This window comes from Strongylocentrotus purpuratus, unplaced genomic scaffold, assembly GCF_000002235.5.
Source record: "Strongylocentrotus purpuratus isolate Spur 01 unplaced genomic scaffold, Spur_5.0 spur5_contig_835, whole genome shotgun sequence".
Classification (NCBI taxonomy): Eukaryota; Metazoa; Echinodermata; class Echinoidea; order Camarodonta; family Strongylocentrotidae; genus Strongylocentrotus; species Strongylocentrotus purpuratus.
The window spans coordinates 831,454-853,827 of NW_022145541.1; the positions used below are offsets into that span (position 1 = coordinate 831,454).

Sequence of the window (22,374 nt, forward strand, 5' to 3'; positions counted from 1 at the left end):
AATGGAGGAATACCTTGATGATATACAATTCAGAATTATACAGGTTTTTTTATCAAGTTGAGTTCAATCATGCTTTCTTTACACAAATTTCTGTTTAAGTTACTCCTCTTTTCCTTTTGTTGTGAAGAAGAGACAAGGGGGTGAGAGATAGAGTGAAAGAGAGAGGGAGAGAGATAGAGAGAGGGGAGAATCGAGATAGAGAGAGGGGAGGGGATAGAGAGAGAGAGAGAGAGAGAGAGAGAGAGAGAGAGAGAGAGAGCGAGAGTGAACTTTATACTTTAGATATATTTTATACGTGGATGTATTTTCATCCTGGGCCGAATATGGGCCTTGTAAGTAACATATTAATTGTCTTGCAATCATTCGTAAAAAAAAAAAATCTAAATTGAAGGAGATGATATTTACTTTGCAACTTTGACTTTACCCCCCCCCCCTCCCTCCCTTCACACTCGGGCTGATCTCGAGCATGTACCCACTCAAATAGAGAAAATGACCCAGTTTCCGCGCGAACTTTAGTTCAACAAGCAGTACGTAAACCAGCTTGTATGACGTGCGCAAAGACTAGTGATATTATGACTTTCATTCAATCATGGCTACTCTTGAGGACGAACAAAGCATCGTTGATTCAGCCACAGAATCTCGGCGTTCTTCAGGATCGCAGCTAAGTCCGACTGAAATTACGAGGTCTGTCAATCTGCAGAGAAATGCACAACGGAAATCTCAAGTCAGAAGTTTTCCAAGAACAAAGAAGTTGGAAAAATTAGGCGTTTACTCTTCCTGCAAGGTATCGTAGTTCTTTGTTATATTGTTCATTACAGTCCCATGCTATCATTTTCGTGTTATTCCTAATTACCCATTACCATTTCACATGTAGCCTAGATGTACTACTAATCACATGTATTCACCTTGTAAGACGATAGCCTTCTAAACGCCCTCCATCTATATAGGTCTAAATCTTTGTCTATTGCCATTCTGAATTTGTGAGTAAAAGAGAGAGCTAGAGAGAGAACGAAAGAATGAAAGAAACAAACATTTAATTTTGTCATGTCTATTTTAAAATACATGTATGATGTAGATCTAGGTCTACATCATGATGTGCAGAAATTGTAATTGAAGGAAATCAGTTTTGACTGTGTTCTCTGACTAGGTTGATTTCTGTGAGCTGCAGATGTAGAAGATGAGAAGAAGAAGGGAAGAAGAAAACTAAGGAGGGGGGGGGGAGGAAAAGAAAACAAATACAAAATGAAACTTCAAGAGCATAAATAAAGTCCAAGACCATAGTACAGTAGAAAAAATAGAAGTTTAACTTCCGTTCCTTGGTTCCTTGTAACGTAGAAAGTCTAAAGGAGATATTTTCAGGAGAAATCTGCTCAACATCATCAAGTGGGGATACCTCAATTGATATAAAATCCTCAGCCAAACAGTATATAGTTTGAAAAGTTATACCAATCATCTTCTCATGTTTGCTTCACAGAGATAGTTTGTTCCCAGGAGTCAGAATTCAGGTTCAGTCAGAAATCAGACTTGTTGTTTGGGCTTTTCTCATGGCAATGTTTCTTTTTCTTTTTCTTTAAAACAGGCAGATGAAGCGTGCAAGTGCAATGGCTGGAAGAACCCTAACCCCCCTCCTACCCCGACACAGCCTGCTAGACTGGATGTAACCACACCATTGGCTAGCCGTTCAGACCCATGCAAGAGCTGTGGTCATCAACTCGGTATGTCTGAAGCCCCGGGACCCCACTCACGAAGCCTTTTTTCAATGACAAATGACAAAAATTAGTGACAAATCTGCTGATAACCAATCAGAAGCAAGGATTTCAGTAGCTTATAACAAAAACTGATGACAAGTTTTGTGAAATGCCCTCCAGATCTATCCATTATAGAGTTATTTTGTGACATTCCTGAGCAATATCACGTTTTATGATTTTAAAACTCATTTGAAGAGATATCATGTATATACCATAATTACCTTTGGATCAATTGAATGTGCCTTTGGTAGATTTCAAACAGAAATATTGCCCCATATAATTATATCTAAATGCTGTCAAAAGTTCAGCCAAAGCGAGTTGGTAAACCTCAAATGTTTTTGAAATTAGAGGAAAGTCATGTCAAGAATTATCTTCCTCATCTTCATTAAATGTGGAGGTGTCATGGTCTAATGAATAAGTTAGTCACTGGACTGTGATCACATGGTTCACAGTTCCAGTCCCATCGCAGCACTAATATACTTTGGCTGGACATTAATCTACATTTGCCACACTCGACCCAGGTGAGGTAAATGAGTACCTGGCAGGAATTAATTCCTTAAAATGTTAGAGTGCCGTAATGGCAGCCATGCTAAAGCATGGGTAATGATGTGGAGGGCCAGGAGTGTCTATTCTAACAGACATGAACGCAATGCAAGTGCCCGCAATTATTATTCTCAATATCCCCATGGTGTAGGAAATGATGTTTTATCTTCTCATTCTCACTCACATTTTGAAATGAATTCTTTCCTATAACCACATCCAGGTTTAGTAACATCACTACAGTAAAGCACAATTATCTATGTGCGATAGTAACCCTCGGAGACTGGGCATTTCTTTGTGCTGCCCGTAGATTATGGAATAGATTACCACTAGAAATAAGGGAAGCCCCATCACTAGAAAATTTTAAATCAAGACTGAAAACTCAATTGTTCATGTAGTATGTATAGCACAACATTTACGAGCTCTTGCTGCGCAGTATATCTACATAGTTATTGCGCTGTACAAATGAATATATTTTATTAAATATATATATATATATATATATATAGTAATTCTCATATTGTCTTGCAATCATATGTGAACGATTCTTTTCTGTCAAACAGCTGCGCACGTATCCCATCTGGAGGACGTTGCCGAGGAGGAGATCGACAGACTCCTGGGCATCGTAGTCGACGTCGAACACCTCTTCATGTCCGTTCACAAGGAAGAGGATGCAGACACAAAGCAGGTCTACTTCCATCTATTCAAGGTAAGGTTTACACCATTATTCTGTATGACTAAGTATTCCAAAGGCTGCAGTGCTAAGCAAAAAATGTTTAAAGGTTTTAAAGATACTACGTCCCTTTTGCAGCCAACCTCAAATTCTGTAGAACTTTGCAGAAATTATGAATATGTCATGTATGTCCTATCTGTGAAATTTAAACGTTAGCAGTGTCCTAATATTCAAATTATGCAAGGAAACCCGTTTACTTGCTAGACTTCACTGTCAGACACTATTTTCAGTATTGCCTGAGTGACTGGTTTTTTTCTTCTTTGGTAATAACATAAATAAAATGAGTTGTAAAGGATTTGTCTACATTAATAACCTACTTCTTGTAATGGCCAAAATTAAACTGATTGAATATTTGCGCAGCATAAAACGTACGACCATGCGGTACAATGGTCTGATAATCAAGACTATTAGTTATTGGCTCTATAGCTCCTAAGTCGATTTGGCAACTAATAGTCATTATTTTCCCACTTACTGTAAAGACGTTTGCAAGCCCCCCTTTTTTAAGGGGAGTTCTAAATTAGTATTATTTTTCAAATGCCATTGGAATTTAACCTTTTCATTTTTTGGGCCGGCAAATGGGACATAGTACCTTGGCCGGGAGGGATTAGACCACCCTGCTGGTCACTGACAGGTGGTTATCTCATCAACTCAGCTCTCAATTAACATAAGAAAAAGAGGATCATGGGGGACCAACGGGCACCGCTTTGCGTTGTTTTCTTTATAGAGGGAGCAAGTAGCTACATGTACAAGTAGTGCAGTGGGGCTTTAAAAGGTTAATTTGAAAGAAGACAAACAGCGTAACATGCTTAATGTGCGTCCAAGTGGAGGTGCTTTTGGTAGGGATTGAAAAGCAGAGTAAAGCAACAACGATTCCATTAATGTTATGTCACAAGATTTCACTCATTGGAATGAACTAAATTGATAACCTTTATTGGCTTTATGGTTTGATGTCTGCATATCACATTTTCAATTTTAGCCTCTTCTCTTCTCTATTCCAGGAATAACAATGGACTAAAAAGTCGATCAAATGTTAGCAAATGTTTTGACTGTAAATGTGGTTTCTACTTTCATTTCTTACATTTTTATAAGAGTAAAAAGAAAAGTTTGATGTCACTAATGTAAAATGAATTAAAGCCTGTCTGCACTAGTTTAGTCAGGAGGGATTAGACCTCCCTGCATGATCACTGACAGGTGGTTATCTCATCAAATAAGCTCTTAATTAACATAAGAAAAAGGGGATCATGGAGGACCAACAGGTACCGCTTAGGCATTGTTTGCTATACTCTCTGGAGGATGAAAATGTAGTGAAAATAGAGTGAACATTCACTCCTTTCTTCTTAGAGAACGCTCTAAAATCAATTGATATTCACTCATAACAAGTGATCCCTGACATCACTCCCAAGAAAGTGAAAATAGACTGAAAATTCATTTTTTAATAAATCAAATTTTTTAGAGAGAGAGTATAGAGAGCGCAAGTAGCTACAAGTAGTGCAGTCCCGATTTAAATCAACATTTTTGTCCGTCTGTTTTGTAAACAGCTCCTGAGGAAGTGCATCCTGCAGATGAGTTCACCGTCCGTAGAAGGTCCTTTGGGTCGCCCTCCGTTTGAGAAACCAAGTATTGCTAAGGTAAGCCAGACACTGCAGAGTCTACATTGGAAGGTGATCATGCCAATTTTCTCTCCATGATGATCACTCTAAAGCGCCATTAGACACAGACTATAAAGATGTGCAGTATTATATTATTATTATTTCTGTCATTTTCTTTGTCTTACCATATGGCTTCTCCCCTTCACCCTTCAGTGCATTTTGTCATCTGTGTGTTAATTTGCAGGGCCACTTTGGTATGTTAGGTCTAAATAAAAATTGTATTGCCCTATGCATCTGACCCAAAAATCTTGAAATCTTGAAGTCAGCTTTTTAATTTTTTGTTTGTTTTTGTCACTGTTTTTTTTAGAGAAAAAGAGAAATATCAGCTCAAAGAGGTAGTAAAACAAAAAAACAAAAACAGAAGAAAGATTTCCGACTGACCTACAGGGCACCTAAAGGGTAACATAACATCTTTTTTTTTAGGCCTTAGGGAGAAATACATTAAAAAAAACCCACTATGATAGTGAAATGCCGTGGCTCAACCCTTATGCCTATTCATTTCTGGAAGGGTCTTTGTGGTCAAGGATTAGCGTTGTGATTGTTTACAATCATTTTGGCCTCTGATTTTTCTCTCTTTCTTTATCTGTTTCTCTATGTGTCTCTGTGTCCCCCTCTCTTGCTCTCTCTCTCTCTCTGTCTTTGTCTCTATCTCTGTCTCTCTATCTCTCTCTCTCTCTGTCTCTCTCTTCCCCCCCTCTCTCTCTCCCCAGGGGGTGTCCAACTTTGTCCACTTCAAGTTTGGTCACCTGGTCCACAAGGATTGGATGACGATGTACGACCTTGCCAAGATGTTTCTTCACTGTATGAACCATTGGAAGTTAGAGACGCCCACAGCCAGGAAGCAAAGAGCGCAGGTGGATGAAGCAGGTGCATACAAGGTCACCTACACAAGGTGAGCTCAACAAGCCAAGGGCTGCTTTCCTTTTCTTTGCTGCAACAAAATAAATTCCAATTCATGTGCCAATGAATGGGTTTAGCTTAGGATTAGCTGAGGTTTAGGTTAGGTTTTGGGATTTGATCAGGGTTTATGAGTATGGATATCGTTATGGTTAGATTTAGCTTAGAATTAGCTGAGGTTTAGGTGAGGTTTTGGAATTTGATCAGGGTTTATGATTATGGTTATGGTTATGTTTAGATTAGGTTTAGCTGAGGTTTAGGTTAGGTTTTGGGGTTGGGTCAGGGTTTATGCTTAGGGTTATGGTTAAGTTTAGGTTAACTTTAGGTTAAGTTTAGCTTATGTTTAGCTTAGGTTTGGGGTTTGGTCAGGTATATGATTGGGATTTATGTCATCTCCAGGGTTGATGGTGAGTGTTAGTAAATGTCTGTAAAACAATAGCACTTTTCCCATACACACAATCGTGTCATATATCATCATTCCATCATTTGATTTCCCAAATATTTTCTTTTTCTTCCTACAGATGGCTGTGCTACTGCCATGTGCCATCTTTCTGCGACAGTCTACAGCATCATGAACCAACGGATATCTTCGGTCGGACTCTCTTGAAGACGGTGTTCCCTGCGATGAAGCGGCAGGTCTTAGACATGCTACGATCAGAGAAAGACAACATGCCTGCTGAGAAACGCAATCTGGTGCTGACTCACTTTCCAAGGTAAGATCATGGCCTCCTCTTTAAAGGCATCGTTTAACAATTTAAATCTGAGATGAACGGCCCTTTATATTATCAGCGTTTGTGATATGGTGATATATTGAAGCCCTAACAAAAATTGCGCTTCAAAATGATCATGAAGTGCCTCAAATAAGTTAAAATCTTTGAGTGACTGGTTATACCATACTCATTTTCCCCTAGAGACTGAAGTGTTATAAAAAAACATTAGGAAAACAGAATCTGATTTCTAATTCCTATCATAACTGTCTTGATAATCAGACAGGCGATCGACTTGTAAAAAATATGGGGTTCCTGACTGACCTAAATGTTTATAATTATCATTGCAGCATGAGCTAAATCAAGGATTTTGTTTAGAATCTGAGACAAAGTTACCCAATCCCTTTAAAGGTAGGCAATATTTTCCATGAACAAGAAAGATGTGCTTTGTGTCCTTTTCCTGATTTCATTGGAAATATGTTGTATAGGTTTAGATCAAATTTATGTTATATTCAGATTCAGATTCAGATTTTATTTCCGTTTCAAAACAAACAAAATATAAACAGACATAATATAATACAGTCAAATATAATATAAACAAAGTAAATTCAGTATTATGTAGAACAAAATTTAGTTGATAAGAAATATTGGGAAAAAACAGTACTGAACAATAGAAAAAAAAAATGACCTTGATGAAGTAATTCAAAACGGAGGGGCTTGCTAAAAAAGCAGAGCTTGTATGAGGCAAGCCCCTGACTTAGTTACATGGATACGCTTAAATAATTATGGTCGAAAGCTAATACCAGTAAAACACACTAAAAGGGAATACAAAAAAAAAGAAAAAGTAAAAGTAAAAATAAAAGTAAGATAAATATAGTAACAGAGAGAGAGAGAGAGAGAGAAAGGGGAGAGAGCAAGAGAGAAATAGAGAGCGAGAGAAAGGCAGGAAGAAGGAGATGGGGACAGGAGGCAGGTACACCACCAGGTCGTTAGGCTTGTTTAGATTATTCTTAAAAAAGAAACAAAAAAGGAGGAAAGGAGGAATAACAAAAGGAAAGATTTGTTTTATCTTTCCGTAGGTTTAGATTTTTGAGCTTGGCTTATTGGTGGGGAGTATTGGCTGATTAATGTTTTCCTAAGTTTACGTTTAAAATTGCTAAGACTAGGGGCTTCTTTTATATCGTTGGGAAGAGAATTCCAATAGGCACATCCAGCGAAGACAAATGAATTCTGTGCAAATAATGTTCGTGTTAAGGGTAAGTGATAACAGTTCCGTTGTCTAGTCGGGTAATTGTGTACAGAGGCATTTTTGCAGAACATATCGGAAAAAATTGCGGGGAGGTCGTCTTTACTTAGTTTGAACATAAATTGGCCGAGTTGGAACACATAGATATCTTTCACTTTGAGAATATTATTTTCGAAAAATAAAATATCTGTATGAGATCTAAATTGTGTTTGAAATATTATCCTGAGTGCTTTTTTCTGCAGCAGTAGGATCCTATTTAATTGTGTTTGTATTGCACATCCCCATGCTATAATCCCATAATTAATGTATGGTAATATTAAGGTATGATATAATGTAAGAAGAGTTCGAGAAGGAAGAAAGTATTTGAGTTTATTGATAATACCGATGTTTCGTGAAATGGTTTTGCATATATTATCGATGTGAGTTTTCCATGATAATTTTTCATCAATAAACACTCCCAAGAATTTGGTTGTAGAAACATTAACAAGAGCAGCGTTATCAAAAATAATTTCACCTGGCAAACTATTGATTTTGTTGCTAAATAGCATGTAATTGGTCTTCTGCAGATTAAGTGATAGTTTATTAGCCTTGATCCAGTCAGTTACATTTTTTAGTTCAGAGTTTACAGTTCTAAATAGTTGGTTCGCATTCTCATGAGAAAAGAAAATGTTGGAGTCATCTGCAAAAAGTATAAATGATAATAAATTTGAAGATTTTTGAATGTCATTAATATAGGTAATAAAAAGAAGGGGGCCGAGTAGGCTACCCTGCGGTACACCACAGGTAATAGGAAGTGTAGAAGAATTACAGTTGTTAACCGATACAAATTGAGTCCTATCTGTAAGGTAACTCCTGAACCACTCCAAGGCCTTCCCTCTAATACCATAGTGAGAAAGTTTGTGAAGAAGAATTTCATGGTTTATAGTGTCGAAGGCCTTGGAGAAGTCCAGGAATATACCTACAGTATGCAAACCTTTATCAATGGAAGTGGTAACTGTTTTCATAAAAGACAAAATTGCATGCGAGGTGCTATGATTTTCACGGAAACCAAATTGGAAGTGTGAGAAAATATTGTATTTTTTAAAAAACGTGGTTGTTCTTGTAAAAACAAGTTTCTCAAGAACTTTAGATATTACCATGTAGCAGTTAGTATAGACCTAATAACCTACAACTAAATATCCACAAAAAGCAGTCTTGTATGAAAAAAATCAAGCACATTGAAACACCAACCTCTATCTGACGTCTGCAAATATGTAACTGTAACTTTCAAGTATGATGTCAAATGAGCAGTTTGGTTTCAATTCCCCTCTAATTTGAAAAAGATGTGTACAGTATTTGACATGACTGCCTTAAAGGTACTATGTCCCATTTGCAGGCCCAAAAAATGAAAAAGTTAAATTCCAACTGCATTTGAAAGATAATACTAATTTAGAACTTCCCTAAAAAAGGTAGGGCTTGAAAATGTCTTCAAGTGGGAAAATACCGACTATTAGTTGTCAAATCGACTTTAGGGCTATAGAGCCCAAAAGTAATAGTATTGATTTTCAGACAATTGTACCGAATGGTTGTACGTTTTATGCTGCGCAAAGATTCAATCAGTTTAATCTTGGCCATCACAAGAAGTGGGTTATTGATGTAGACAAATGCTCATGTACCCTTTACAACTCTTTTCATGTATGTTATTACCAAAGAAGAAAAAAAGCCAGTCAGTCACTCAATAGTGTCTGACAGTGAAGTCTAGCAAGTAAACGGGTTTCCTTGCATAATTTGAATATGAGGACACTGCTAACGTTTAAATTTCACAGATAGGACATACATGACATATTCATAATTCCTGCAAAGTTCTACAGAATTTGAGGTTGGCTGCAAAAGGGACATAGTACCTTTAATAGTTTGTTTTTCTCTATTTCCTCATTCTTTTTCTCAGTAACTTGCTCTTATATTTGTCTGTCTCTCCTGTTTTTCCACTCATTTCTACATCTGTCTTTCTCTGTATAAATATGTGTTCATATGACATCCTGTTGACTCAGTAACTATGTACTTAATGCAAAATATATTACTTCATTATGCCTTATCCCTTTTTCTAGAGAATACAAGCTTTATGTACTTCCTGTTTGGATCTATGAGTATTGATTGTCATGTGTATGCAGATGTACGACTGCTGCAATAGAGGGGTGAAGTGTGACGTCATCAAAAATCTATTTTTAGAATTTATCAATTTTTTTCTTCATTTTCCAAATGAGCATCAAAAATAATGACCAAATGTCGAAAACCAATTGAATAGGTTAAGTATTGGCTAAGGATTGGCTGAGATATGACCATCTGACCATTTGTGCTCTGGCTCGTAATGTTATGAACCAGAGCAATATAACATTGAGTTCCTATAGGAAATCTATTTATTCAGATGGTCTTATCTCAGCCAATACTTAATATATTCAATTGGTTTTTTCGACATTCAGACATTATTTTTATGCTCTTTCGTAAAATGAAGAAAAAATTGAGAAATTCCCAAAATAGATTTTTGATGACGTTACACTTCACCACTCTAAAAGTGTTGATTGTCATGGGTATGCAGATGTGCAACTGCTCCACAATTCTGATGTTTTCACACTAACTAGTGCAATTTAGACATCAGGCTCTTTACAAGGCCAAGTCCATTGCGTTCTATATAATATTAAAGTCACCGACAAAGAGACAAGTTTTGGTCTGATTTCATGCTCTTGTTAGCAAAGAATGGTGATGGTGTTGTTATCAAAACAATTCATTCATGAGAGGTATCGGTGCGTGTACGCTAGCTGTCTGACCTGAATAGGTGTCTCTTTGCATTTGAGGTTAGCTGCAAAAGGGACATAGTACCTTTAAAAAGAGAAAAAACTATTCTCACATTGCCATTTTGGCTTTAATATGAAAATTGAATATGCCATATTATTCATTTTGCCATCATTAACAAGTTTTGGTGCCAAATTGTATATTATTTCTTAGTGTTATGAAATAGTTCAGTTCAGTTCAGTTCAGTTTATTAATTTTTCTCAAGCATAAAAACAATATAATAATATATACAAAAAATGGCAAATATACATAGTAAGAGAAAAAACGGAAACTACAACAAAGTTTATAAAAACTTGTATGGCGTAGTTCCCAGTAAAGGGAAAAAAATACATGGTATAAACAATTGCAATAGCAAAATACAAAATTATGCAGATAGTTTGATCATTCATTATGAAATCAGTTTTGCTATTTGTGTATCATATACCAAATTTAGTCTGAACAGACTATGTTTAATGCATGGTATTATTGTATGACATAAAATAATTTGCTTCTGATCTCCCTCACATGTACCTAAATATGAGGGTTAATTTAGTTTTGCAGTCATGTATGTGTTTACCTTATCTTTATATTTGTTTTATGTATGCACCAGCCAATGTGGAGAGCCTCTCAACACAATTCTTAAATTCTTCTAGGGTGATCCCCAGGCATTGGCTGGTGCTAAATATGATACTGTTAATGTTATATAATTGTGTCAACCCTGTGATGTTTTCCATGTATTGTTATCATGCCTGGAAATGAAATAAATTTATAAATAAAATTAAATTGGAACATCTTTAAAATTATTTGCTAAAGAAAATTTCTGTAAATCCCTTTTTTTCAAGATTCTTATCGATGTTAGAGGAAGAGGCATACAATTGGAACAACTTTAAAATTCATTCTCTAATGAAAATGTCTGTAAATCCCTTTCTTTCAAGATTCTTATCGATGTAAGAGGAGGAAGCATACAACAGTAGTTCACCTATCGGGGACCCAAAATAATTAATCAAAATAATGTGCTAAAGAAAATTTCTGTAAATCCCTTTTTTTCCTCCAGATTCTTATCGATGTTAGAGGAAGAGGCATATAATTGGAACAACTTTAAAATTCATTCTCTAATGAAAATTTCTGTAAATCCCTTACTTTCAAGATTCTTATCGATGTAAGAGGAGGAAGCATACAACAGTAGTTCACTTATCAATTGGAACATCTTTTAAAATAATTTTCTAAACAAAATGTCTGTAAATCCCTTTTTTCCCTCAAGATTCCTAGCAATGCTAGAGGAGGAAGCATTCAACAGTAGTTCACCTATCTGGGACCCTGAGTTTACCCCAGTCCAGGAAGCAGTACCAATGGCCTCACCGGACGAGAACACCGAGCTGGAGGATCCATTGGACCCCTCTGCCCAAGCGCTTGGTCGGATCACCGTGACGACCACGACAGGAGTGCCCTCTTTGGCAGATGGGCATACGACCTTTAACCTCAGTCCAGGGTTGGTGAACGTGAGAAGAGCTGCAAGATTAAGTGCTCTCGCTGCCACTCAAGGTAGGGATATAAAGGATAGGTGGAAAGGAAAAGTGGAATTGAATTTATTTTTTAAAAGCTTTAAAGGCATCGTTTAACAATGTTAAATCTGAGATGCATGGTCCTACATGTTATCAGTGTCTGTAATATGGTGTAATATTGAAGCCCTAAAAACTTGCGCTTCAAAATGATCATGAAGTGCCTCAAAAAAATCTTTGAATGACCGGTTTTATCATACTCATTTTCCCCAATAGACTGTACTTTTATAAAAACCGTTAGGAAAATGCAGAATTTGATTTTGATTTCCAATCATAAATATCTTGATATCAGACAGGTGATCAGCTTGTAAAAGTCATGGGGTTCCTGACTGACCTAAAGGTTTCTAATTATGATTGCAGCATGAGCTAAATCCAGGATTTTGTTTTTAGAATCTGAGACAAAGATACCCAAACCTGTTAATGTTTGTATATTGCAGACTAAGTTCTGAGAATAATGAGAGATTTCTTGATAGAAAGACGTGTCCCTTGCAGAAAAGGGGCAGAATTAAAAAAAATTGTTTGTTTTTGTTTTGAGAGTACTTCTTTAAAAGCAAATTACTCTAAGCTTTCCTTCACTCTATTAAAAACGTTCCCCCTCAATTATGGTAATTGGTAAATTGTAACTTCTTCTAAACCTGTGACCATCACACACTTTTTCAAATAATGTTTTGTTTTTCAGCCACTGATAAACGTAAAATTGATGAATTACCGACTGAGGAAGAAATCAAGAGACAGCGACTAGAAGGTATACAATGATTAAACATTATTAAAAATGGAAATTTAAGGTATTATTTGTAATTTTGTAATGCTCATGACAAAAGTTGCATTCTTTATATTTTGCCTTAGAATGGAAAACATTAAACAATTATAAAACTGTATAAATGACAAATGATCAACATTAATTAATAATCATTTCCTGTAAAACAAAATGAGAATTCTTTTTCTGCAGCTATGCATATAAATTTAAAAATCTCATATATCATCATAACTAAATGGTTAAAACTAAGAAATCAAAAGTTCTTTTCCCACCATATATAATTGTGACTCCAATCCTCTTTTAGCCTGATTTTACATTATGCATTTAGACATTTAAATGGTACCTTCAAGGTGCATACCTGGTTTTGCCAATGACATTATTACTAGATAACTTCAAACTTTGTTTATCATGTTACTATTTTTTGTTACCTTGAAAAAGTATTCTTTTCATCATTCTACCACCCCTATAGAGGATATTCCAGATAATATTCTAGGTGAGGTGCTATCAACCGTTACAGACCCTGCTGCCATGGTAGGCCCAGAGGTATGTTTGGAACCATTAAACCTTTTGTTAAGATTTTTAAAGGTTTAGTTAATGATTAGCAAGAAATTGGACATTTCAAGATGCTTTGATTTCCCCAATTTTTTCTTCACAATTGGAATAAAGAAGAAATGATAGGAGTACAATTATATCCTCGGCCCAAAAGACCATTCAATTGTAAGACCAACATGTATGAAGCCTACAGACGGCTGTTTGAGATTTCTTTGTACCTCTGTACGTTGCTGTGTAGGGAGAGATCCTGGCGATAACCCCAGTGTGGCATTCTTTTCAGATATATGCACTACAATCCATTATAAACCATCTAAACATACATATCTGCTCATGCACAATTTGTTTTGATACTAATTTTGATACTAATGTTGGAGCGGCAGGAGTGTCACTTTACGACAGAGATGTACGCTCTTTAGGAAGCCACCATTATTTTTATTATTATTTTTACAAGTAAAACAATATAAAACCATATTCATTGTGTTTCATTCAATCTTATTTTTTCACAACCACCTCAATATTTATCTTTATTTCTTCCAGGGTAATCTGTTTGCTGCTCACTCTGCTCGTGATGAGGCTGCAAGGAACGAGGAGAGGAGAGGGGTGATAGAGTTCCATGTCATCGGTAATTCAGTCACACGGAAACCGTCAAGACAGACTCTTATATGGTTGGTGGGCCTACAGAACGTCTTCTCACACCAGCTTCCGAGAATGCCCAAGGAATACATCACCAGACTGGTATTTGATACGTAAGTCTACCAATCAAGATGATGACATGTGTGATGGTCCATGGTGATGATGATGAGGATGATGATGATGATGGTGATGATGATGATGATGTTGGTGATGATGATGATGGTGATGATGGTGATGGTGATGATGGTGATGATGATGATGACGCTATGATGATGATGATGGTGATGATGATGATGATGATGATGGTGATGGTGGTGGTGTTGATGGTGATGGTGGTGATGATGATGGTGGTGGTTGTTGTTGATGGTGATGGTGATGATGCTGATGATGATGATGATGATGATGATGATGATGATGGTGTGATGATGATGAAAATGATGATGATGAAAATGATGATGATGGTGATGATGACGATGAGGACGACGATAATGATGATGATGATGAAAATGATGATGATGGTGATGATGATGATGGTGATGATGATGGTGATGATGATGATGATGATGATGATGATGATAATGATGGTGATGACAATGATGATGATGATGATGATGATGATGATGTTGATGATGACGATGATGATGATATTGACGACGATGATGATGGCGATGATGGTGATGATGGTGAAGATGACGATGGTGATGATGATGGGGATGATGATGATGATGAAAACTAAACCATAAAACACATCTTTCATCAATTACTCTTCCAGAAAGCACAAGACTCTGGCGTTAGTGAAGGAGAACAGAGTAATAGGCGGAGTCTGTTTCAGAATGTTTCCAACCCAAGGATTCACAGAGATCGTCTTCTGTGCAGTCACTTCTAATGAGCAAGTCAAGGTACGTCTAAATAGTAAAGGGGGATTTCACTTGGCAAAGTGCTACTGTGAGCCAGATTTTTGTCTCATTTCTTAGGCTTTTGTCATGAAATTTGTGTAAAATATAATGAATATAATGTTTATTGGTACAATACCAAATTGACACCAATCTTGTACAGTGTGTGTTCAATTAAAAACGTCTATAGCATACATCAAGATATCCATTCAAAACTCTTTAATACATCATTCTTCTCACAATGATTCAGGAATGCCTGATTGTTTTTTCCCTGTTAACTGTGTTTTAGGCTATATAAACTTCTTTTTTAACACTGATCAGTCAATTCCCTATTACAGTCATTTACAACTATGGCTTCTTTTCTTACTACCATGACCAAAGAAATTACCACTACTGCCAATAATGTATTGGGCTCCAGTATGTCTAGGCCTCTTTAATATCAACCTCAATTAATAGTATCTTTGCCTATCACTGTCATTGTTGGTCAAACAGTTTTTGAGCCTCAAGTAACGCCTGGCTGGAATGCTCCCCAGGGAGTGGAGATGTGTGCGGGCCAGCACTGAATCCAATGACCAGGGTAATAGTATATTTGTAAAGCGTTAGAAACATTTGTATTAAGCGCTATATCAAAGCTAAATATTATTATACTATTATTAATATCTTAATAATTTTTTCCAGGGTTATGGCACCCATCTAATGAACCATCTCAAGGATTACCATGTAAAGCATGGGGTTCTTCATTTCCTGACATTCGCTGATGAGTTTGCAATTGGATACTTCAAGAAACAGGTATAAAGCATTGAATAAGCATATTATTTGAGGAGGCCTGCTGGCTCACTGGTAGAGCAGGGCTCTTGTTTTTTTGTATTTATCTCAATTCTTTATAGTTTATATCCCTCTCCCCTCTCTCTATCTCTCTCCCCTCCCCCTCTTTCTCTTTCTCCCCCTCTCTCTCTCTCTTTCTCTGTTGCTCTGACTTACTGTGTCTCAGTATTTTCTTTCTCTCACTTTCTCCTCTCCTTTATTTTTCTTTGTCTATCAGTCATAGTTATGTATTCTGTTTTCTTTGCCAAAATCTTTCTCTCTCTCTTTTTCTCTATCTCTCATATACTTTCTCTATCTTTCTCTATTTTTTTTTATACTGTCTCTCTTTCTCTCTCTCTTATACTGTCTCTATCTTTCTCTATCTCTCTCTTTCTCTATCTCTCTTATACTGTCTCTATCTTTCTCTATATCTCTTATACTGTCTCTCTTTTTCTCTATCTCTTTCTCTTTCTCGATCTATCTTTCACTGTCTCTTTCTTTCTCTGTCTCTGTCCCTCTGTCTCACTTTCTCTTTTTTTTTTCCTGCTATGGTATGGTCTCCTTTCCATTTTCCTATTTCTTTTACCATATTGTTTGCTGAGAGCAAAAACAAAGTTTACTCTGTGCAAAATGATGAGTTATGAATAGCCTTCTGTCTCTCAACATACATTATCCTTTCCTGTCTTGTCATATGTCTTTCATTTAACTTTTCTCCTCATTTTTTCCCTGCAGGGTTTCTCAAAAGACATCAAGATGCCCAAGTCCAGTTACGCTGGTTACATCAAGGACTATGAGGGCGCTACACTCATGGGCTGTCAGCTCAACCCGCGTATACCACACACTGAGTTCTCGCTCATCATACACAGACAGAAAAAGGTACAATGACATTTTATAAATCTTGGAAAATCCTTGGAAATGGTTTTAGATTTTGTTTTTCTCAGGAGGTTGTGTATCATCACTTTTATTGACAAGTTATTTCTCTTAATGTAGGTACAGTTCTCTCCATATAACCTGGTAAGACTGGATAAGGAGCTTTTTTACCTTTTAACATGCTACCTGTTATGCGGAGACTACCGTTAAAAAAATGGACGATAGTGGCGCTTGTTGTTTGTGGTACGGTGTACTGTGTTGAAACTTGATGAGAATTATCATACTCCTGTGTTTTAATTTTTTTTGACTGGAGATGCAAAGGTTGCTGGTTTGAGCCTTGGTGTAGCAGTAATGTCCTCTGGCAAGATATTAATCTGCAATTGTCACTCTTGACCCCAGGTTAGAAAATGGGTACCTTAGTATTTTTAAAATTAATTGCTTGCAGGTGAGTCTTGCCGGAGCTAAAGTTGAAGAAGTACTTTCAAAGCACTTCGGCAGCATATCCAGATGTTACATCATAATGCTATACTGTATGCGCACTAGAAATAGGGTATATTATATTTTTGATGAATGAAATCCTGTACAGTGATTGGTCAGCTTAGCATCATGGGACCAAACATATTATTGCTATGATGTTACCGATAAGAAAAATAGTAATATACCTTGATGTCATCCATGGTATACCATGGATGAAGTCATAGATATGCGATCGATCAAGATCAATGTGCTATCAGTATCGGTACGGTCTCCCGCGCTGTTCACTGAACTCTACACTACTTCAGTGATGGTGGCTGCTCTTATTATTATTTTTATAAAGGTTGGTTTGAAAAATACAAAACAAATATATCATGCACTTTTCAAGCCACTAGTGAAATCATGGATTCCTCGGCGACAGAAATAGCACTATTCCTGCCACCTCGATCCATGATTTCAACTAGAGCCTCTCAGTTTATGGTATATTTGTTTATTTTACACTGATTTCTTTGAGCATCGTATGGACACGTTATCTCATAATGTTACACTGTATATGCATGAGAAAGACAGAACATTACCGTATAATAATGATTTCCTATGTGTCTTTAATTAGATTGTGAAAAAGCTGATAGAGATGAAGCAGCACGAGGAGAGAAGTGTCTATCCTGGCCTAACATGCTTCAAAGAGGGTGTGAGACAGATACCCATGGAGAGCATTCCTGGTCTAGGTAAGTACACAGTTGATTATCTCTAAGGACTAAACAAAAAAGATGTTGTATTGCCCTTTAGGTGCCAAAACATGGGTCGGTCGGTCGGAAATCATTTTTGTTTAAAAACTTTTTTTTCTTTCTAAAAAACGGTTTTAAAAAGGTTATTATTTAAATGCTGACCGTCGATTTCAAATTTGTTGGGTCGGTCGCAAAGGGCAAAACAACATTTTTTTTAAAGCCTAATGAAATGTATGTCACATAGGAAAGATCATCTTTTATTTATCATGTTTGAAGTAGAGTAAGTAATCTGTATGTGATAAGATTGTGAGTAGAAACTAGTCTATCCAGTAATTCCAGACTCTCATGGTCCATACTATCCTAGACTAACATGCTTTTTCGAGGTTGTCAGCCAAAAACCGATAGAGAGCATTCCAGGTCTAGGTAAGTAGACAAGATAATCACCAATTAATTGAATGTTAAGGAGGAAAGTCATCTCTAATTGATCATATTTGAAGTAGAGTAGGTAATCTGTCTTTGATGCAATTGGTAGGAGAGACAAGTATATTTTTGACTTACGTGCTTAAAAGAGGACACAAGACAAATACCACTGGAGAGTAGTCTGTGTCTTGGTATTCGAGCCAAGTTGCTCATGGCAACTGCAGTGTGCTCATGCTAAGAAAATATTAGTTTTATCTCATTGTTCAAAGGAGGAATATTCTGGGCAATTGATACAAAATCTATTGTGGTTGCCATCTAGATTCTGTAAGTTTATACTGGTAATATAGATTTATTCTTAATTTCTTTCTTCAACCTAGATAATAAATCAATGAACTATAAGACTTAAAGGTAAAGACCACTAGTTCTGGTCATGCGATTGCATTGTGAAAGAAACGTTGTGGAATCGGTCAGAAAAGGTTGATCATCTAGCATATAATTATTGGTGTGTACTGCAAGGTTCTGGAATCATCAACATACTGTACATTATATGTAGTGTGGATATACCTGGATTTTATATGCAGTATTGTATCCATTTGAATGGTTATGTATCAAAAGAATGTCCATGTAAGAGTAACGAGCTTGCATGAAAACCACATGATTCTTTCTTACCCTACATGAATAAAATATTCTAATTTTCTGTGCTTATGCAGTGGATGCTGGATGGAGGCCGGTCAGAGAGAAACCAAAGGTCACTCCACTCAACGAGGAACAGGTCCAGTCTGCATTCAAGACTGTCCTGACCGCTGTAAAGGTCAGAGAGCAATTTTATTTATCTTACGTAATTGCTTCGTTATAAGAGGTTTGAAGAATAATGTTAATATGATAAAATGATGAATAACTCAGATGAATAAGTAATGAGCATGAGATATGAGTAAGGAAGATTTTCATACAATATTTAAGTTTATTGATTTTATTGATTCTGTGTACTATTTTTTTCCAAGGGAAACAGTGTTTTGACTTAAGAGATGTCCCAAGAATTTCATGTTTTTCAGTCACTCCATGAATTTGACCAATACTGTGATTAATCCATTACTCTTGTTCAGAATATGATGCAGCAAACGGCAGCATTAACAATAATGATGACAAAAATTAAGTGTAATATTGTTCACATGTCTGTACCTAATACTGTTACACAGAGCTCAGTGTATATTCGAAAGACCTTTGTTGCACACAGTTGCCATTAATTGACACTTACATGTATGTTTTTTTTTTGTAAACGCACCTGTTTACTGCATCATATGTAAATAAACCCTTCATGTGTGCATTGTTACTAGCCCAAAAGACCTATTCAAGTTCAAGTTCGTTTATTTACACTCATCTTTAAAAATACAGAATATATACAATTAAATACAGGATAATCACACATAAAATATCATACATGTACATCTACCAACAAAAAACAACAAAACAAACAAACAAACAAACATAACTTAATGGGAGTGAAGGGATGAGCTAAAAAGGAGTAAGGTCCTTATGCTAGAGCCTATCCCTCATATATAATATTAATAAAAGGCAAATTAAAGGTTGCACTATTGGAAGCATACCTGAATTGTGTTTTATTCTTAAAAGGAAATCCTACCCAAATAGACAACTAGTCTATTTAAAAGAAAGCAGAAAAATAAGAGAAGCAAACTGATGAAAGTTTCAATTAAATCTGACTAAGTATAAGAAATTTATACATTTTTGAAAGTTCTAATTCTGTTTTCCTCGTAAGTTCCTTCTCCCTTGGGATATTTTTGTGCACGGCTATTGGGACAGTTATCCACGTCCTATGTCACAATCCACTGACCAAACTACCCATTTGAGTTTCGCATTGTTTAGTGATCTCTTATTTCAAACATTCATAACTTCCTTACTATTGGTACGATTCATTTCAAACTCTTGCCATTCTTTATCTCTTATTTTTTTGCTTTCATTCAAATCAACTTATTACAAGGGTTGGATTGACCTTTAAATATGAAGTGTTTGTTATTTGGTAATAATTGTTGCTTATACTATTGTTTTTTGTCACAGAATCACAACAGTGCATGGCCTTTCTTGAAACCAGTAGAAAAGAACGAAGCACCAGACTACTACGAGCACATCAAGTATCCCATGGGTGAGTTGAGATATTCCGTAGAATATTTTTCAGATAGCGCCCATCTGTCTCCTAGAAGATGTTATCTTGGTTTGCTTTCCTTATCAATTGTAGTTAAAAAAACATTGGAATAACAGAAATTCATTAAATATCATTTGATTTAATTTTCTTTGTGTTCTATTGTTTTCCAACTTTATGTACCTTTCTTTTGTTTTCTTTTTTTTTTTTTTTTCTTTTTTTTCTGTTCAGCTGATATAGGGTTTTATCTCTATCTTTATTCGGATAGAGGATGTTTTTAGATTACTGAAGAAGAATGAAATAATGTAGAAAACATACATAAAACAAGGATAGGCTCATTTTCATTTTGTACACAATACTCAGAGATTGTTATTTTTTCGGCTAACATAGATCACAAATGTTCACACCATTCTTTAACATTCTGTAATTTATTTTGTTTAAGTTCATGTCCAAAGATGCACAACACTATTCTAATCATATTGGTATACGTGAGTTTGAAGTAACTCTGTGTTTCTTCTTTCTTACTTTCAGATTTGAAGACAATGACCGAGCGCTTCAAAGGAAAGTATTACAGCTCTCGGAAGCTCTTCATCGCCGACATGCAACGGGTCTTCAGCAACTGCAGAGCATACAATGCAGCAGACACAGAATATGTTCGCTGTGCAAACACCCTGGAACGCTTCTTCCTTAACAAGATCAAAGAACTGGGCATCGTAGACAAATGAACGCTTCTTCCTAAACTCTTATCATGCCACAGGGCTAATCCCCATTGTGGCAAGCCCCAAATCCCCCCGTGCCAAGTTTATTTTGAGGTAATCTGATTAACGTGATGGTTCTATGAATAGCGCATGCGAAACACACAGCACAGTACAATGATCATGAACAATAACTGCTATTACGAATGCGTGCAAGCATGCATGAAGCACCGAAGCAATGGCTCGCTGGCATGTACAAAGCACTATAACGGTAGTGTGCATACAGTCTTATGGCAGGCTATGAGTTAACAAGATCAAAGAACTGGGGATCATAGACAAATGAAAACCTTGTAATGTGGGATTAACAGACCCTCTGTATTTTGCATTCTTCAAGGGATTTTAAGATCTAGAAAATAAGTAAATTAGAGGTGATATGAATTCTGTTTGAATTTTCAGTTGCATGTCAGAGAGATAGTGAAGTCTAAAAAAAGCCCTACTATATTTTGCTGTTTTCAGAATGCTTGCAGATATGGACAAGTCTTGATTTTCTTGGACAGAGAAGATGCAAAAGTTAGATGAGGATTTTTCAGTTTCATGACAGAGAGACAGTGAAGTCTGACAAAAGCATTGAAAAAATGACAGATTTATGTTCAACGGATCTTTGATTCTGTTCTGTAGCTCTTGTTCAAAATATGGAAGAACTCTGGTACTTCTCCTAAAGAAAGTATTTGAATACTTTAGACGGAGCCATGTGGGTTGCATGTTGTTTCATGGACCTTGTATAAAGCTGAGTCCAGGAATCTTGATTTGAACTCTGAACTTGAGGAAAAGTACAGGAGGTCCGATGGCTCAGTGGTAGACCAGTGGTCTCGTAACCAGGAGGTCCCGGGTTCAAAGCCAAGTCAATGAGCTTATGCCCTTTAGTAAGGCTTCAATCCTCATTACCAAGTCCTTCTGTGAGGACTTAGAGCCGTTGGTCCCCTGGTTGCTTACTTACAAGCACATACATGCTTTCTCAGCAGTCAGGTAAAACAGTATAATAATAATAATAAACATAATAATGTAAATTGCGTTAATATCAGAGAAGTATGGTTGTGCTTTGTAATCATCAAACTAAAATCATCTATCCGGCCGAAGAATTTTGGTAGATTAAAGAGCTGAAGTCATACTTCACAGTGGTTTTGTTGAAATTATAGAATAACGATACTGTAAAGCACTTGAAACTGTTCATACTTTACAGGTGCAAACTTTCCCAATTTCTGTCGCAACCACAAGTTTCCATCGCTAAAGGGATGGACAATAAAGATGAACCTTTGATGAGAGATGGCGTTATGTACCTATAAGTGCCTTAAAATAGAAATGTAATGAGACACAATCTACATGTACTTATTCTTTCTAATATAAGAAGCATGCATGGTGATTTCTAGAGTGTTAAAGACACGTAGAAGTAGACCCTCATGGGGAATTTGACACTGTTTGGGTGTTTGCCTAATTACAGGTGATGTC

General features: G+C 36.4%; 1 protein-coding gene across 2 annotated transcripts; it reads left to right on the forward strand.

Annotated features, from left to right (window-relative positions):
• Positions 1–550: 550 nt before the first annotated feature.
• On the forward strand, positions 551–21,836 carry LOC579684 (histone acetyltransferase KAT2A). Of its 2 annotated transcripts, XM_030985275.1 has the most exons (18): positions 551–784; positions 1,580–1,715; positions 2,852–2,997; positions 4,560–4,649; positions 5,381–5,562; positions 6,089–6,280; positions 11,590–11,870; positions 12,567–12,632; positions 13,114–13,187; positions 13,734–13,942; positions 14,602–14,728; positions 15,401–15,511; positions 16,259–16,402; positions 17,484–17,598; positions 18,729–18,829; positions 20,092–20,176; positions 20,705–20,894; positions 21,208–21,835. In XM_030985275.1, the coding sequence occupies exons 1-18, from the start codon at positions 590–592 to the stop codon at positions 21,209–21,211; spliced, it is 2,448 nt and encodes an 815-aa protein (XP_030841135.1). In that variant the 5' UTR covers positions 551–589; the 3' UTR covers positions 21,212–21,835. The 2 variants fall into 2 exon arrangements, with proteins under 2 accessions (XP_030841135.1, XP_784879.3); XM_779786.5 differs by having other exon boundaries at positions 20,705–21,836.
• Positions 21,837–22,374: the final 538 nt, after the last annotated feature.

Bases quoted from the DNA above. Each gene is read 5' to 3' on its own strand.
- LOC579684 (XM_779786.5), top strand. From the start codon at position 590: ATGGCTACTCTTGAGGACGAACAAAGCATCGTTGATTCAGCCACAGAA. The intron at 11,871-12,566 runs GTAGGGATATAA...TTTGTTTTTCAG, and splicing joins TGCTCTCGCTGCCACTCAAG to CCACTGATAAACGTAAAATT. The intron at 15,512-16,258 runs GTATAAAGCATT...TTTTCCCTGCAG, and splicing joins TTGGATACTTCAAGAAACAG to GGTTTCTCAAAAGACATCAA.